The 19,800-nt window shown below is 35.1% G+C and overlaps 1 protein-coding gene across 1 annotated transcript in view; it reads right to left on the reverse strand.

The window, feature by feature from the left end:
* Positions 1-19,800, reverse strand: part of PKN2 (protein kinase N2) — a 141,080-nt gene that overhangs the window by 95,783 nt on the left and 25,497 nt on the right. The window contains exon 2 of the mRNA XM_035018111.1: positions 174-474. Coding sequence (XP_034874002.1) covers positions 174-474 — 301 coding nt within the window. The remainder of the gene's footprint in view (positions 1-173; positions 475-19,800) is intronic.

Below are 19,800 nucleotides of genomic sequence, written 5' to 3' on the forward strand. Positions count from 1 at the left end.
AACTCACTGCACTTCTGAATAGAACAGAAATAAGACCTTAACAATCGGAGAAAATATAGTCCCTGTACTTTCAGAAAAGCTAAAAACGGTTATGTCACAAAGCTTACTAATTTCAAAGATGATACAATTCTTATTAATACACTATATAAATATCAAATAAAATACATATATACCTGTAACATCTTCTGGATCTGAAACAACAATATGTGCATTTAGTTCCTGTAGCTTATGATGCAGTTCTTCTAATTTTTTATTTGATTTTTTCAAAATGTTGTCCACGTAAGCCAAACTTTTTTTATCTGTTGTGACTTTCCTCAGATTTTCAGCTCCTTCTTTGATTTTCAGTTCTTTCCTTATTTCTCTCTTGATTCGATCCTTGATATCATCCAATTTCTGTTGCACCATCGTATCTGAAAAGTCTAATTTTTGAACAGCACTCACATTCTCAGAAAATGGAAGACTTCGGGAATCTCCCTACAGAAAAAAAATAAACATACAAATGTGGTAGTTTAGGAAAGTTAGTTGCTCAGTAACATGTACAGCACAAGAGCAAAACTATGTATTCAGTGATTTCTTATTAAGTACATTACATTTAATTATTTCCTTAATAAGCAACAGACTAGTTACCTTTATTATTACCATACAAAATCCTAAGTGCAAAAACTGCCCACTGACTAAATAGCATTATCTGACAAATTTATATTAAAGTAAACACATCTACACACAAAAGCATCTTAGGGTTCTATACAGAGAGTGGATTTCTGATATCCTATGAACCCAAGTTAGATCCCAACACCTACACTGTGACTTGTGAGCAAGTTATTTAACCCTTCAAATATTCAGTTTAATTGTCTGTAAAATCAACATAATATTGCCACCTTTCAGAGGTATTGTGATAATCCAAAATATTTTATGTGAAGCTCCAAGTACAATTCTTGGCCCACTGTACAGTCACTCAAATAAGTGAAAATTATTATTAAATTCCATAGGTAAGATACAATTCTATTTGATCTTCTTTAAAAAACCTCTTAAAAAACGAATATTGGCAAAAATAAAATAAAGTTATATCCTTACAACCACTTCTGGTTAATGAATTAAATGCATCAGGATTTGGAAAGACCATATTCAGAACTCTATATATTTCATGGCTAAGTATCCTAATTGATAACTTGGCTGACTCACTACAAAAACATCATTACTAGAAAATATGTCTCAACTATGTCCTACTGATAGAAGCTAAGATAATACACAGTATCAGTTATTCATCTTAAAATAAAAATCAGATTAGGTAAGCACATCAAATCTACATTTAAAACAAACCAAAGTTATGTCCTAGCTGTTTGTATATCATTTGCTAATTTTATTTTATTTTTTAAAGATTTTATTTATTTATTTATTTGACAGAGAGAGAGAGACAGAGAGAGAGGGAACACAAGCAAGGGGAGTGGGAGAGGGAGAAGCAGGCTTCCCGCCGAGCAGGGAGCCGGATGTGGGGCTCGATCCCAGGACCCTGGGACCATGACCTGAGCTGAAGGCAGACACTTAATGACTGAGCCACCCAGGCGCCCTCATTTGCTATTTTAAACTCCATTACTTTAATACTACTGGTTTAAAAATTTTTAATTTGTGAAACCCAAAAATTAGAGATAATGTTTACCTTTGGGAAGAGGAATTGAGTTTGTGAAGGTTCTAGAAAAGAGACATTTCACTGTGCACCCTTATGTACCTCTTGAACCACAGATCCAATTAATTAAAAGATTTTCCTTAATTTCTTCAGGAATCCATCATAACCATGTAAATAAGTTCTGCTTAAATTCTTGGGTGCGAATACTTTTTACATCTAGTTCTTAACCACTAAAAACCAGGTTATCTTGCAGAATAGTGAGTTAATAGATGGGAATATGTGGGATCTAGTCTTGGCTTTGGACCAATTTACCCTGTGCCAAAGGGCATACTATACAAAAAATGAAGTAACTGATAAATCTATTCTTAACGTTTCTAGGGCCAAGAACCCCTTTGGAACTCTGACAAAAAAAACCAGTAGAACAAAGAAAATTTCATGTTTGTATATACAATTTCCAGGTTCCATGGATTAGAGATGAAGAATTCCTGGGAAAAGTGATCTATACCTAATTGGCCTTAAATTTCTGATCCTTATTTATGTGGATATATAATGATCTTGTACTGGACTAAAACAGTATCTAGATTTTTCACTACTTATAGTGGAATACAAATCCTATCATCCATTTATTCAGTTTCCAAAGTTTATGAATCTACCTTTGGCTGGTTATCAAAAATAATAGCACATGACTACTGTCAAAAAATAAAATGCCAAATTTCTGCTGTCTGGCTTCAGGTAAAGTAGATTGAGGCAAACAATACTTAGATGAAAAAGTTTAAGCTAATTGCATTCCTTTAGATATTTTTATTTCTAACCTTACAGACTCAGAAAACATGAACTGCTTTCATAAATTTGTGCTTTAATATTATGTACTAAGCTAGGGTTCCCTAAATTTCTTGGTTCATGGTGACCTTAGTGTGTCAGTAATTTTTTCCATATGCCCTATAGGCCAAGAGAAATATCTAACAATTCTGTATTAAATAGTAAGTTCCTAATTACTTAATACTTAAATTATAACTCAGTAGCTTTTTGAAATAATACAAATATGAAAGAAAACATTACATTTTTAAAAAATTCTTTAATAACTACAGTTACTTATTAATGTTGGGTACTTTCACCATTTCTCAAACTTTGAAATCAGACTGGACACTCCCACCTTCATTTTCTGTTCCTCCATACAAAGGAAATGTAGAATAATCTAATAATAAAACTTAACCGACTCCAGTTAGTTCACATGATACCCAACAAATGGTGTCACTGTGTTTCCCTGAAAATTTTCAAATACACTGCAACATCCTGAGAGTTGCTGAGGCACCCCAGAGAGTCTTGTACAGTTTGAGAATTGTGGTACTAAAATATAAAGGCTGTTACAAAAAAACCATTCTATGAAAATGGCATCAGTATTTGATGTGAATCCTTGAAAGTCTTTTGCCTACTTCAAATCTCATTTCTTTCCAATTTGCTACCTAAATCCCAATCCTATCAAACTACAGAATTTACTGCTGGAGACAATCTCTTGGCTCAGCTACTAATGCATGCTGCACCTTTGGGATATACTACCTTTCCTTCTTTTCTTCAACTATCTCTTCCTAGTCCCTTCTCTGCCTAACTTCTATTTTGTTTCAAAGCTGACCACAAATCTTTCTGGGAAAGAATTTCCTGCCTATGCCCTCTTAGAATTTAGATTAAATGCCTCTCTTCACTACCCCAAAGCCTATTAGCAATTTGAGGGCAAGGCTTATACCTGGCATAGCAGTTCTGTTTTGCTTTCTTAATGATTAGTCCATTATATTATTTAATATTCTTCTTCTTTCTTTTTTAAGATTTTATTTATTTATTTGACAGAGAGAGAGACTGTGAGAGCAGGAACACAAGCAGGAGGAGTGGGACAAGGAGAAGCAGGCTTCCCGCGGAGCAGGGAGCCCGATGCGGGGCTCAATCCCAGGACTCTGGGATCATGACCTGAGCCGAAGGCAGATGCTTAACGACTGAGCCACCCAGGCGCCCCTAGTATTCTTCTTTTTGAATTCAGGAAAGTCTGTCACTGCTGAGGAACTCATGCTTTCCTCTTTCTGATAAAGAGAACTTATACTCTAGGAAACTCAAAGGCAAAACTGATACTCAACCATAGCAACTATATTAGCTAGGATTAGATATAAATCATAGGTGGTTAAGCATGTTTGCTTTCTCTTCCTTTTCATAGGCCTAAATTTTTAGTAACCATATTTTACTCCCATCTTTTGTTGTGACATGGTTTAAATATTTTTTGAAAAGGAGCAAGAGATACCAGTAATTTAAGATAAATGTCCCCTGACAGTAGGCAGGAAAGATTACAGTACTTTCTATTACTCCTTTCCTAAAAATTTTAGTGCAGTAAACTGTGAAATTTGCTGGAAAATATAATTTTCTTGCATTTGAAACAAGTGAAATGAGATATTTTATTAACTTATGTCTCTACCCTAAAAAAAAAAAATAATAAAACAATTATATCATAAATGCCAGAATCAGTACTGGGCAATGAAATAATATTTCTGACACAGGTAAAATAAATTAGCCTCAGAAAATAAATAGCTATTTAACCAGTGAAAACCTTCAGTGATAATCTTTATCTCAGTAGCTTCTATTACAGGTGGTAATAACTGTCTACACCATCTATATTACATTATGTTTACAAGCTTAACACTTTCATCTGCATTCACAACTGTTTTCTACTCTGTAAAATTTGATGCCTACTCCCAAATTAAACAGTAGATACCTTTTTTCATCTTTTCAAAATAAAGTTAGATACAACCTCTAATCACAAACTCCTTTTAAAATTCACTAATATGCTCAGAAAGTATGCAGATAAAAGATTAAAAAAATGAACTAATCCTAAGCATAAAACTAAACTCTTAACAATATTCATAATGCTGCACCAATTATCTATACATAAAAGAAACCTCATAATTCTCATCTCTTTTATCACTGAAATCATAAGCTAGCCACTCCATTCTAGTCAAATTAATCTAACATTTTGCTGTTTACATTATTTTACCTTGTCTTTCTTATGCCCTATTTATCTAAATTCAGCATCACAAAATACTTGTTTAAAAAATATTTTAAGTCTTTCATGGTTCTATTTTAAATTTTATATCATCCATATGTTTAATGCAGTCATTCAATCAAATGGATAAAATCCAAACAAAAGGAAATCATCAGTAAAATTAATACCCTCAGGATTTATAGAACTGAAATGATTTTTAGTTAAATAGGTTTCAAGTGGCTAAATAAAAGGAATAGAGACCCCAATGAGTAAGAAACAGAAAGTAAAAATTAGATGGATTTCAAAGGAACCAAAATAAATTAAAAACTGAGTGGTTAGGTTAAATAGCATATTAGACCAAGATAATGAATTAGTATACTGGCAGGTAGAAAACTGGGGAAATTACTCTGAATTCATCACACAGAGATATGAGAAATTAAAAGGCATGGAAGATAAAATGAGAAGACCCAAGATGCATCTAGGAAGAGCTCCAGAATAAGAGAATAAAGAAAATGAGGGAGAAGTACTGCATGAAGATAAATGAGTGGGAATTTTCCAGAATTGAAGAATGATATAAATCCTTGGGCCAGAAAGCCACACCAAATTGTAATAAGATAAATGAAAATAACAACAGAAATAAACAGAGGAAAGGCATTTTATCAACAAATGAATGACAATTAGAGCAACAGAAGACTTTCCTTAATGACAACAGAGGCCCCAAACTATCAAACTTCTATAAGATTTTAAGCTTTTATCTTAAGGTTTTCAGATATTGCTAAGGCTTTCTCAAAAAAAAAAAAAAAAAAAAAATTTTTTTTTTAATCTGCCTCAAAATATTAACATTCTGGGGAAAATTACAGGTGAACTAACCTAGAGTCCATGTTATATTTACATCATTCTCCTCCTGTTCACTAATCATGTATCTGTTAATATACATTAAAGAAAAACTGTGCTGTGGCAGACGAGAATGCACCACTGTTACCTCTGAAACTGACAAAGATTTTTCTAATCATGTTAGCAATAATCCAATATAAACTGTTTAAGTCTTTATAAAAGCTGGAAATATGTAACAAGAAACTTAAAAATAGTCATTTCTTTCACCTAGTCATCCTAATTCTAGAAATATAACCTAAGAAATAATTATAAATTATTACTTCATAGAACGGTCAATTCAATAATTTTAAAAATCATCAATAACATACACAAGGCAGTGTTATAGGCATGGACTTCCTCATAAAACTTACAAATAGCAGAGCTTTAAACCAATTTATAGGGAGAGAGAAAAACTGAGGATGCTACTAAGTGTCACAACAGAAGAATTTCAAACAGACTAGGGAATAAGAAAAGATTTCTCTTATTTTCACCCTTTATTATTCCACAGTAGTATGTACAGCCTCATATATTGCTATGTACACACAATTTTATTTCAAATTATGTTTAAAATAAAAATGGGGGAAAAGGTTAGCAAAAAAATAAATTAAAATATTAATTATTTCTGGGTCAGGACGCCTGGGTGTCTCTCAGCTGGTTACGCTCTGCCTTCGGCTTGTGTCATGATCCCAGAGCCCTGGGATCAAGTCCCTCATTGGGCTCCTTGCTCAGCAGGGAGCCTGCTTCTTCCTCCGCCCGCCTGCCACTCCCCCCTGCTTGTGCTCTTTCTCTGACAAATAAATAAATACAATCTTTAAAAAAATAATTATTTCTGGGTAAGAAAATAAAGAGGAATTTTCATTTTATTCTTTAAAGTATTCCAAATTTGCTCATTTTTTTTTTTTTTAAGTAACGAACATATGCTGCCTATCTAATAAGGAGGGAAAGACATTATTTAAAAGAAACCAAAAATAACTTTCACTGTATTTCAGTTTTGGCAAATGTAAAGCCTATACTGGTATCTTATAATCTATAGTATATTTGCTATTTAACTAGGTTATTTTGAGTCAATACAATTTCAAGGCAAAGGGTAAGACTACACATTCCACTAATTAGACAATATCACATGTAAACCACGTATTTCAAATACACAGATGTGAAATTATGTATTTAATAAATACAACTATTTTTACTTTATAAAATAATGAAATTCTGATCTGTAGACTAAAACATAAACTGATATTTTCAAATTATTACATTTTAACAGTGAAGTAAAGAAAAACAGTAAAATAAGAACAGGATCAGATTCAAAGAACAAAATGAAGAAAAAGGTCTGTTACTTATGATCAAATACTTCATTTAGGGAGAGCTAGGAAAGGATGTTTACTCCTCACTGGCCAAGTTCCCAGAGAAGAAGTAAAAAAGCTGCTATTTTCTCTACACTATAGACATATAAAACAGTCTGATCTGTTAGATGCCAAGAAATGCTAGAGAGCCCATAAAAACTCACTGAGAACAATGGCTCATATAATGTTTTAGCTAGAAAGAACTTCAAAGATCAAGTAGCCTAACTCCCTTGTTTTAGTTTTGAGGAAAGCAGGTTCAAAGCAGCTAAGCAATCTGCCTAAGGTAACATGGAAAAGTCAGTGACGTGGCTGGGTTTACCATACCAGTCTCCTGACTCCTGGTTTGGTGCTATTTTACACTCTACTGCCTTCTTAGAGGAGATCCTAGGAGTATCCATTTCCTTATATTTGAACTACACCTTGACCTGATTTGCATTAATTAACAGATATTATGTACCTTAAATCATGAATACTGGCAGGACATAAATCTTCTAATTTCACCATCCAATCCAATCCAGGGGAGAATGCTCTCAACCAGAAAACAAGAAACCAGTTCTAACACCAGCTCTCTGTCACTAGCTATGCAATTCAAGCATGTTATCCCCATCTTCCTGTACCTGTTTGCTCACCTGCAAAATGATGTTTGGCTTTCCTATCTTCTAGTTTTTAACTTCATTTATTCAAAATGTTCACTGAATGTTGGGCAATGGAAAAGAGCACAATCCTGTTTTCTTTCAGGCATTCAATTTATTAAGGTAGATGTGAAAACCAAACATAATCTGAAGAAGCAACGAAGCTTTATACAAATGTAGGCCATATTGTGTGTATGTGTGTGTGTTTAACAGAAAGCTCAGTTAGAATATAGTATGATGGCAATAACTAAGCATTTGGAGTCAAACTGGCTATGTATAAATTCTGATACTGCAACCATGCGAAAGCTTCAATTTCCTCATATGGAAAATGGAATTATTACAACTACATTGACTGTATTATTTCTAAGTCACATAATAGCTATGCCTAAGACTAAGAAGTATGTTTTCATAGTAACAGTGCAGTTCCTGGCACGTAGCACTGAAGCAGATAGTACTGGATGCCTATATAATATCCATCCGCCCTTTATCCTTACTGAGAAAACTCCCATTCTGCTAGATGCAACAAAGTACACAGATAAAATTCTCGCTTCACCAGACTCTCTGGCTGCTAGAAGTAGCCATATGACAACTTTTGTTAAAGAGAAGCCAGCCCAGCATTTTGGGGAAAGTGTCTCTTTTTTTTTTTTTTTTAAAGAGTTTATTTATTTATTTGACAGAGAGAGAGCACAAGCAGGCAGAGTGGTAGACAGAGGGAGAAGGAGAAGCAGGCTCCCTGCTGAGCAGGGAGCCCGATGCGGGGCTCGATCCCAGGACCCTGGGATCATGACCTGATCCGAAGGCAGACGCTTAACGACTGAGCCACCCAGGCGCCCCTCTACTTCTCTTTTTGCTTAGAATGCAGACCCAAGGCCTGAAGATGTAGGAGCCATCATGTGGCAATAAGGGACAAATAGGACAAAACCCAACATACTAAACATGGCAAAGCACAAAGCCCAGTAAAGCCTGAGACCCCGACAGCTTTACTGAACTCTACACAAGTCTTACACTGCCTACCTTGGATTTCTTGTTTTAGATATAATATAAATTCTTATCTGACCAAGGATCATGTAGGGCCTTGTAGGCAATATAAAGACTTTGGTTTTTACTCTGAGTGAAATAGGGTAGGGCTTAAGCAAGTAAGTGATATGCTATGACCGCCTGTATTAAGAGATTTGGGGGTGGGGGGCCAGAAAAAAGCAGGGAAACCCATTCTATGAAGCTATAGTAGATGGTTATAAAGTAGTCTCAAATGAATCCTGCCTCCCCGGATTCACATTTTCATGTAGCCCCCGCTTTCACACTGAGTGAACACTAGCCTTCTGACTTACTCTGACAGTGTGATGAAGTGATATTCTGATGATAGGCAGAGAGACACAAGCACAGGCTTCAAGGGGAGTCACAGCTTCTGTTTTCACTCTTGAAAACCCAAATACTATTTAAAGAAGTCCAGACTATTCTGTTAGGAGAGAGACCCTGGAAGATGAGAGTGACCATGTGGAGAGAGGCCATGCAGAAGAAAACCAAAGCACTCCAGCTGTTCCAGCCATTCCATCTGAGGCACCAGACATGTGAGTGAAGCTACAGTGGACATTCCAGTCCAGCTTAGGCACCAGCTGAATGCAGCTGTATAAGTGAGCACAGGCAAAACCAACAGAAACCGCCCCCCCCCAAAAAAACACCTACTATACCCACAGAATCTTGAAAGGAGTTTGTTACACTGTAACAGATATGTGATTGAGGCCACTGCAGTAATCCAGGCAAGAAATAATGATCACTTTAAGCAGTCTCTTCAATTACAAGTATTATTATTAATTTAATCCCAATAGATAAAAAGTATAACAATCTAACATTGTTTTTATGTTAATTCTTTTCCCCCCACCTTATGCCCCCTGCCACAATTCAAGAAGGATGTAGGTAGAGACAACAATCCTCTTCTTTAAAAAATAAAACATAAAGTCATTACTTTTTAAAATAGACTTCTTGGAAAAATTGTCTTACTTCCTTACCATTCCTGTGACAAAATTAAGCATAAGCTGCATGTAGGAGAGAGTATCCAATCCTTATATTCAGTGACTGATTTAGGATTAGTCATGTGATTGAAGTAGGCCCATTCAGATGCCCTTTTCAAGGAAACTGATAAGGAAGTCCTTCTCCGGAGAACACTAGTTGCAAAAACAATAAAAATTTAAAGCTACTAATGAAGATAAATGCTTTTCTTATCATAGATAGCCAGAAAACAAAGCTAACCCTTTGAGAGAAAAAGATCACTGAGGACAAAAGCAGAGCATCTAAATCGAATCATGTTTAAACATACTCCCATACCCCTCAACTTTTTATAGTGCTAACCAATTCCTCTTTTGCTTAAGTTAGTTTGACTTAAGATTTCTCTCATTAAGGAGGGCACGTGTTGTGACGAGCACTGTGTGTTATACGCAACTAATGAATTGTTGAACACTACATCAAAAACTAATGATGTACTATATGTTGGCTAACTCAACATATTAAAAAGATTTCTCTTATCACAAATCAGAGTCCCAAATAATAAAATACACCTAGCTTCCTGCTTTGAAACATGAAATTTTATGTAATTTAGTAATGATAACTCCAATTCCAGATCTATATAGATGATTTTGCCAATATCAAGATCAATATGCCTTATAAGTATTTGTATACACTTCTACTTTAACCTCATTTTATACCACGAAACTGAACTTAATGGGTCAGATTTCTAATTTTCTTCCAAAGGAAGCTACTGGTCATTTTTGGTCTTATTTTGCATACCATTCTCCCTGAGTATCTGGGAAATGTTTCTTATCTCACTCAAACCATGTGATTCTAGTGAGGCTGTCAATGTTTTTACATGATCCCATAATCTCTGGCAACAGTTGAATGATTTAAGTATGGACATCTGACTAAACTAAACCATCGTATCCCACATCCTGGCCAAGCATAACTGATTCGTCCATCCCACAAATATTTACTGAATACCTATTATGCGTGCTAGATGCTGTAATGGATATTGGATCCATAGCGGTGAAGAAATAAAGGACATCTATATTGTATTATGACTATAAAATAACAATTCCAACTCTAATCCATAATCTCTATGTATCATTCTAACTTCCTTCACTTGCTTATCTATAAATTTCCTTCCAGTAAGAAACCTGGCTCCTACTCCTTGCCATCCACTTACTTATTCAATGCCAGTATACATGCATAGCAGGATCAGAACTGTTAACCCATATCCCCACTGGAATTAACTTTCTCAACTACAGTACAGTGCTTACATGCACTTCCTTTTGCTTTTGCAGGTTCCCTTCATTTTCAAGTTACCTAGATTTGCACCTTTTCCCACCACTCTCTTCAGTGAGGTTGTTTCATATATATGCGTAAAACACTTTGATTCTCCTGTAACAGTCTGTATCCCTTTCTCAGCTCTCTGATGATGGCAGAGTGTATGTGTGTGTTTTGCCATCAAGGAAGAGGAGCATAACCCCCCAACTCCTTATATGTCAGTTGTGCATAATGACTTCTTTCCAAAGAGTACAGTATGAAAAGGAGGAGAAAAAAAAAAAAGAGTAACTTTATAGTCAGGAGAAACCTGACAAACACTACCTCATCTGGGTAATCAAGGTCAATATCAACAGTGATAAGTCATGTTGATATTATGTACCCTTGATACAATATGATGAAAACAGTACTTTAACACTGTAGTTTACCTTCCAAAAACCTACAACTCTGTCTAATAAGGAAAAACACCAAATTCCAATAGAAGGGCATCTATAAAATATCTGACTAGTACTCCTCAAAATGTTAAGATCACTTAAAAAAAAAAGAAAGAATGAAAAGAAAAAGGAAAGTCTGAGAAACTGAAACAGCCAAGAAGAGCCTATGGAGACGTGGCAACTAAATGTAATGTGGCATCCACAATGGGATGCTGGAGCAGGAAAATGAGAACTATAGAAATCTGAGTAAAGTGTGGACTTTAGTTTCTAATAAAACTCATTAACTCTAACAAATGTACCATATTTATGTATGATGTTAAAAAAGGGGGGAAATGAGTCTGGGGTATGTGGGAACTCTCTATTGTCTTCTCAGTTTTTTCTATAAATTTAAAACTATCCTAAATATGTTAAGTATTTTTTCTTAAAAAAAAAAAAAAAGATAGGATCCTTACAATCAAGGAGCTTGTATCTAGAGAAAAGACACACATTCAACAAGTAAACCACAATTAAAAATTGGGACAACTGCAATGAAAGAACATGACATAACAATGAAAAACCCACCTATAATTTGATTAAACCATTGAGGAAAGCCTCCCTAAGACTCTCTGAGGAAGCAAATTTTATTCTGAGACCTAAGAGATGATTAAGAGTTATCCAAATAAAGCGAAAGAAAGAAGTGTCCCTGCTTGAGAAACTAAAACAAAAATCAGACTTGTCAAATTTCTGGTTCTGGACAAGATGGAACAAGTTCATTTCTTTCTAGTCCTGCCTGATAACTATAACTAAACACTCTGGAAATAAAACAGCAGACAATCATAAGGCTCTGAGAGGCGAAAAAAGGGCAAACCAGTTGGAAAGTTTGGGTCTCGAGGAACAGAAGGTGGTAAATTCTCTGGACTTTCTTTTTATCACAACTTATCCACACTGGGTAGCAGACAAAAGAACCTTCAAAGCCAAAGTTAAAAAAAAAAAAAAAAAGTCATTAAAAGTCTGCTCTCTCTCTAGTCAGCCAAACACTATGGATGGTCCCCCGAACTGGGGAGTCTGGACTTCTCTACTGGTAGCAGCAGATAGAATGGCAAAAGCCAAGTACCCTGAAGTGGTGCTCTCCTTCCCTGTTAGTATGGTGCCCATGGAGCTGAAGTGAGTATACTGAAGGGTATAGGAAGGTCCAGAATGGGGCTCCTCTTACCCATCCAGAAAGAGACATCAACAGAGACCAAGTAGGGTGTGTGGTCTGCTTCCCCCGACCCTGAGGGAGCAGAGGGCCTGGTAAGTAGCTTTCCTTCTCCGTCAGGGCAGCCTAAGTAGAGACTAGGAATAGAAGCGTACTCTTACTCAACAGGAGTAGGTAAATCAGGATGATACTCCCTTCCTTCACCAATGTGATATCAGCAGAGACCTGCCCCAATGTCCAGTAATAGAAGATGAAACAAGGTGAAATGCCCATCTCCCATTTGCATGGTGTCATCAGACAATGAAAGAGATTCTGGGCTTTTGCTCATCTAACAGTAGCAGGTAGTCTGAGACAACAATCGCCTCCTCCAATGATGTGCTGCCAATGAAGACCAAGTGGGGACCAAGTCAAGAATTCCACTCCTTTCTAGCAGGAACAGGCAGTCCTGCTCACTACCCCCAGAGAGTGGAATAGAAGGAAGAAGACCTTGAAGGAGAGAGCTGGAGAAAAGAATTAATTAAACCTGCATAAGAAGTCCTACATAGAACCATGATATGGCAGAACCAATCCACAGATCAACCTGACCAGAATTCATACACAAAAAGGTTTGAGAAAATGAACTACACCATAAAACCTAGCCTTTTGGAATAGCTTTCAAGTAGTACACAAAGCAAACCAGAATAATACTGTGAGGGCTCTGGAAAGGAAATGATCATTGGACCTATATCCCACAAAAGTAGGCCAGAATCTATGTGCTAAATCTAAACAGAGTACTTGCTAAAATAGAAGATTTAAATAGGATACAAGGTCTCATAACGTAACAGTCAAAATGTCTAGGATAACAATAAAAAGAAAAAAAAAAAAAACCCACTCACCCAAGAACCAGGAAAATGAAAAACTGAATGGGAAAAGATAGTCAATCTATGCCAAAAAAAAAGATAAATCACATGTTGAAATGACAGGATTTTAAAGCATCATCGTTAAAAATGCTTCAGTAAGTGAAAAAATGAAAAAAAAAACTTGAAAAAAATGAATAGAAAAGCTCAGCAAATAAGACAGAAAAACAGAATCAAGTTAATTATAAACTGAAAAACATAATTAAAATAAAAGGTTCACTGGATGGGCTCAATAGTAGATTGAAGATAACAGAGGACAGACTCATTAAACTTGAAGACAATCTGAACAACAGAAAGGAAATAGATTGAAAAAAATAAACAAAGCACAAAAATCTGTAGGACAAAAGATCTAACATTTGTGTTATTGGAGTCCCAGAAGAAGAGAAGGAGTGTGTATCTGAAAGAATATTGGGGGGAAAAAAAGGCTAACTTCTATAATTTGCCAAAAGGCATAAATCTATAGATTCAAGAAACTGAGCAAACTCCAGAAAGGATAACCCTAAGGACATTCAATGAAGCCAAGATATATCAAATCAAATTTATGAAAACTATACACAAAGAACCATTTTTGAAAACATCTACAGAGAAATGATGCATTTCTCAATGGAAACCATGGATGCCAGAAGAAAGCAGTATAACATTTTAAATGCTGAAAGAACAGAACTGTCAACCTCAAATTTTATACCCAGTGAAAATATTAATCAGGAATTAAAGGGAAACAAAAACATTCTCAAAGAAAACTAAGAGAAATTGTCAGCAGCAGTCTCATCCTTAAAGAATGGCTAAAAGAAGTTCCCCAAACTTAAAAGAAATGATAAATGAGGGAGGTTTATAACTTCAGAAAGAAAGAAGTCAAAATGAATAAAAATACTGCTAAATGTAATAGACTATCATTCTCCTCATGAGTTTTTATATGCTCAGTGTAGAAGAAAACAAGACAGATTTTAAAATAGGTAAAGGGACCTAAGCAGAAGTTAAGATTCTATAAATTTACTCAAAGTGGTAAAATGTCAATACCAATAGTATCTAAAATAATTTACACATGCACAAATGTAATAATCAAAGGAACCACTCTAAAAAAAGCTGGTGATATGCTCAAAAACACTATAAAATAAAAATGGAATTCTAAAATATGTTCAGGTAGACTACAGGTAAGCAACAAAAGGGAAAGAGGAGGAAGAAACAGAAGGAACAAACAGAAAACTAATAGTGATCTAGTAGACCTAAGCTCTTACATATCAATAATTACTGTAAGTATAAATGGTCTAAATACAAAAATTCAAAACAGAGATTGGCATAATGGATTAAAAAGTATGACCTAGCTAGAGGCTATTTATAAGACCCTATCTTTGATTGTCATGGCATAAGCAGACTGGATGAAAAGGATATGCTATATAAACAATCAAAATAAGAGCAGCAGTGGCTATATTATCAGGAGAAGCAGACTTCAAAGCAATGAAAATTATCAGGGCACGATATGTTCAATACAAAATGATTAAATGATCTATCCACCAAAAAGACATAGTAATCCTAAATGTGGAAACAACAGAAATTCAAAATATAAGAAACAAAAGCTGATAAAACCCAGAGGAAAAACAGAAAAATATAAAACTATAATTGAGGACTTCAACACTCTTCTCTCAGCAAAACAGAACTACAAGATTGAAAACCAGCAAGAAGACTGAAGAACTAAACACCATCAAAAAGAAATTTAAAATTTTTATTTATAAACTACTCCACCTAACAAGAACAAAATACATATTCTTTTCAAGCGCTCATGGAACATTCATCACGACAGACCAGAAACTGAGTCATAAAATATACCTAAATCAATTTAAAAGAATTTAAACGGGCGCCTGGGTGGCTCAGTTGTTAAGTCTGCCTTCAGCTCAGGTCATGATCCCCGGGGTCCTGGGATCGAGCCCTGCATCAGGCTCCCTGCTCAGCGGGGAGCCTGCTTCTCCCTCTCCCTCTGCCTGCTGCTCCCCCTGCTTGTGCTCTGTCAAATAAATAAATAAAATCTTAAAAAAAAAAAAAAAGAATTTAAACATAAACAGCGTGTCACCAACCATAAAAGAATCAAGCTAGTCAACAACAGAAAGTAAAAAAATTTCCAAACACTCAGAAACTAAAATCACACTTCTAAATAACCTATAGTTCAAAGGAGAAGTCTCCAAAGAAATTTTTAAAAATACATAGAAAACTGAATAAAAATTAAAATACAATGTAACAAATGTGTGGGATGTAGCTAAACTCCCACCTCAAGAAATAGAAAAAGGGCAAAATAAACCAAAAGCAGGTAAAAGAAGGAAACAATAAAAATAAGAGCAGAAACCACAATGAAATTTAAAATAAAAAAATCAATAAAACAAAAATTAAAAAGATCAATTGATAAACCTCAAGTAAGACTGACAAAGATCTAAAAGACACAAAATACAGTATCAGAAATAAAACACTGGATATGACTATAAATATTACAGCCATTAAAAGAACAATAAGAAAACACTAAAAACAAATCTACACATACAAATCAACAACTTAGATGAAATGAACCAACTCTTTGAAAAGGACAAACCACCAAAACTCACCCAATATGAAATATGTAATCTGAACAGTCCTATAACTGCTAGACAATCTTCTACAGAAAATATGAGGGAATACTTCTCAACTCCTTTTATAAGGTCAATGTTACTCTGATAAAATAAATGAACACAAAGACCAAATTTTCTCATGAATCTAGATGTAAAAATCCTCAAAAAAAAGCAAACTGAATCCAGTAATGAAGAAGATTATACATTATGAAGCCAGTAGGAATTTATTTCATCTATGCAAGACTGATTCATATTAAAAAATCCATCAATATAATCCACGTCAAAAGAATAAAGATGAAAAAATCACATAATCATACCTACTGATGCAGAAAAGCATCTGACAAAATTTAACAGGCATTCATAATTAAAAACTCTCAGGAAACTAACCAGGAATAGAGGAGAACTTTCTAAACTCGGTAGAGATCCTACAAATACAGCTAGCATATGTAATAGTGAAAGACTAAGTGCTTTTCCCTAAGATCAGGATCAGGATAAGGAATATGCTCTCAGCAGTGTTATTCAACACAGTAATGGGAAGTCTAACCATTTCAATAATAAAGGGCATACAGATTGAAAAGGAAGAAGCAAAACTATCCCTATTAGCAGATTAAATGGTCATCTACATAAAAAAAAATTCCAAGAAATTTATCAGAAACTACTAGAATAAAGTAGTTCAGCAATATTACAGGTTACAATAACACTCAAAACATCAGACATACTTCAAAAAAAAAAAAAATCATTCATACTTCTGTGGACTCACAATGACCATGTGGACACCAAAGTTAAAAACACAGTGCCATTTATGATCATTGCCCCAATGCTCCTTTGAGGTGACCCTCAGTATCCATGCCTGCTTCCTATCACATCCTTACTTTGTCTTCCCTGCTTGACAGTAAGATAAACTCTCTAAGAGCAGGTGTAGTATCTGTCTTGTTTACAACTGTGTCCGCAGCACTGTGTCTGACACATCATAGCTAATCAATAAATATTTTTGAAGACATTAAAAAAAAAAAAAGAATGTGCTTCAAGTTCCATAGCTAGAGTAACAATTCCGCCATATCCAAACCCAAAACTCCACCCCTTTCCCAATAAAAAAAGTGCTTTCTTTCAGGCAAAAAGAAAAAGTATTGGGAATACAAACAACTAGAGTTAGAAATCAAGATAATCCTTACATTTTATAATATGGAAAGGGCTTTCAGTCACAATTTTTCTTTTCAATTAAGTCACAATCAAGCATGTTCAAGCACAAAAAAAAAATTATACAGTAAGTAAAATATGAGTTGTTAGTAATGGTCCCATGACTACTTAATTTTCCTGTTGTTTTATCTTCACATTCCACATTTTTAGACCCTTATATACTTAAAATAGAAAACATTTTATCTTGTCAGTATTCTAAACCAAGTGACAGGTACTAGAACTACCAATAATTCTAGGAGCATCTAATCACCATTCCACTGATCAAGTTTATCAATTTTCCCTTAGTAGTGGTTCTTAAACTTTTCTGTGTATGTGGAGTTGGGGTAAGGGGTGGGTGCACAGATTACAAATCTACTCTGAGATCCTGATGAAAGCAATTCTATGTGTGCAACAAACAGGCACAAAAACACAGAGTGGGAGGAGGTTTCAGAGGGTTCACAGATCCCTAAGTCCATCTAAGCACCCAAAGTTCAGAACCCATGTAGGCCAAGCCTGTTGTCAACTAGTTACCTTCTAGTTATCAGCTATTTCTTAGGAGCCTAATATGCAAAAAAGACTTTTCAGGAAATATACCGTATTCACAAAAAAGCATACAATAAGACCTTGATTAATTTCCTGGAATACAAAATTAACTTCCTTTATACAAAATTAACCACGTTAAAAATTTAAGCAGAGCTTGATGATCAGAGAAATAAATCCTCCTCAGTATGCCTAATTACTATTTGTTTGCACACCTCTGAAGGTAAAGCAGGGGATCTTCTTCATTCTGAACCTCCTCCATTCCTGAACTTCCCAGGAGATAAAACATACAAGCTCTGTTTTGTGTCCATGGTCCTAACAATGTAAGAAATAAGAATAATAATCTCATACACTCATTAGTGATCATTATACTTTAACTGAGACTCTTAAAATCAACAAGTAAAAAAAAAAAATTAAGGGCTACTTCTACATTATATTTTTCTTTCATCTCTAAATATGAACTAAAAGTCATTTCCTCTAGCCGGAACTTCTCAATAGGGGCTTTATCACTACCCAAAGCATTTTGGAAAAATGTGGAAATTCTGGTTGTGAAATGGAGGTAGACAGGTGGGGAAGTGACTCAGGCAGAGGCAGAAAACTGTGACAGAAAGCAAAGGTTCTAATAAAATAATGAAACCTACAAGTATATCAGAACAAATAAGAACAAAGGTTTATGTCTCAAAGGACTAAGTGATTAAATCAGTAAAATACCAAAATCTTTGTCACAGTATCTGGCATTTATCAATTAGTCAATCACCAGGAGAGCCAACATTATTACCATTATCACTAAATACAGCCAAAAAATGGGAAAGAGATAGTAGGACATCAAAATGGAGAAAAGATCAGACCAAAATTAATTTTTTGTGTGTCACATTTAATTTAGAACAGATGTGGGGGCGCCTGGGTGGCTCAGTCGTTAAGCGTCTGCCTTCAGCTCAGGTCATGATCCCAGGGTCCTGGGATTGAGCCCTACATCGGGCTCCCTGCTCGGTGGAGAGCCTGCTTCTCCCTCTCCCAATCCCCCTGCTTGTGTTCTCTCTCTCACTGTCTCTCTCTCTGTCAAATAAAAAAATAATAATAATAATTTAGAACAGATGTGATATATCCCAAACTTCCAATGTCCTAAAGTGTTACATATTTTTAAAATAATAAAGATAAGGGCGCCTGGGTGGCTCAGTTGGTTAAGCGACTGCCTTCGGCTCAGGTCATGATCCTGGAGTCCCTGGATCGGGTCCCGCATTGGGCTCCCTGCTCAGGCGGGGAGTCTGCTTCTCCCTCTGACCCTCCGCCCTCTCATGTGCTCTCTCTGTCTCATTCTCTCTCTCTCAAATAAATAAATAAAAATCTTTAAAAAAATAAAAATAATAAAAATAATAAAATAAAATAATAAAGATAAAATAGATAACATAGTAGCGCATCTATTTCAAGCATAATAATAAGAATTGGGGGGCTTCAATAAAGAGATATTAAAGAAACAATTAAAAAGGAAAAGCCCAGAGATGCTTTTGTTGTTGTCTGAAAGTATACAAAAAAGGCAACCGAACTAAGATTATAAACAGATAGACAGATGAATGGATGGACAGACAGGGAGGAGGGAAGGGAGGGAGAGAAGAGGAAGGAAGGAGGAAATCAAACTTGAGACTCTCATTAAATGTTTTATTTTACTGATCAGGTTGAAGAAATAGAAAGCAAGTTGTCATTTACTCAGAGTTGAACTATACAGACAATAGAACAGGACATCCCTGTGTAAGTAAAACTAATCAGTTAAATGCAAGATAAGTAACAGCTATTTACAAATAGAAACAATGAAAGAGCCAAGTGACTTGGCTAAAACAAATTAAAAATTAGTGAGTGATAAAGTGTTATACTGGTAATTAGATAAGAATGTGGTGTATGAAACTGAGTGCAACCTTCCAACTGTCCTTCATATTTGTCTTCATGTCCACTGATGACACAAGGTACAATATTTATAATTACCATGAGGGTGAATCTCAGAGCTAGAGATTTCATCGAAAAATAATTTCTGGTGTAGAAATGATAAATACTAGATTTATTATAGTATTTGGGGGTGGAAGGGAAGAAGTGCTAGATAGGTACCCTCATTCAATTGCACTGGTAATGTTTATTTTAACTGAGTGAATATAACAGTGTTTTGTTTTATTATTCTCTATGCATCTTTTAGTATGCCTATAATATTTTTAACA

The sequence above is a fragment of the Mirounga leonina genome, unplaced genomic scaffold (assembly GCF_011800145.1).
Source record: "Mirounga leonina isolate KUSES-001 unplaced genomic scaffold, KU_Mleo_1.0 Mir_173, whole genome shotgun sequence".
NCBI classification, from domain to species: domain Eukaryota; kingdom Metazoa; phylum Chordata; class Mammalia; order Carnivora; family Phocidae; genus Mirounga; species Mirounga leonina.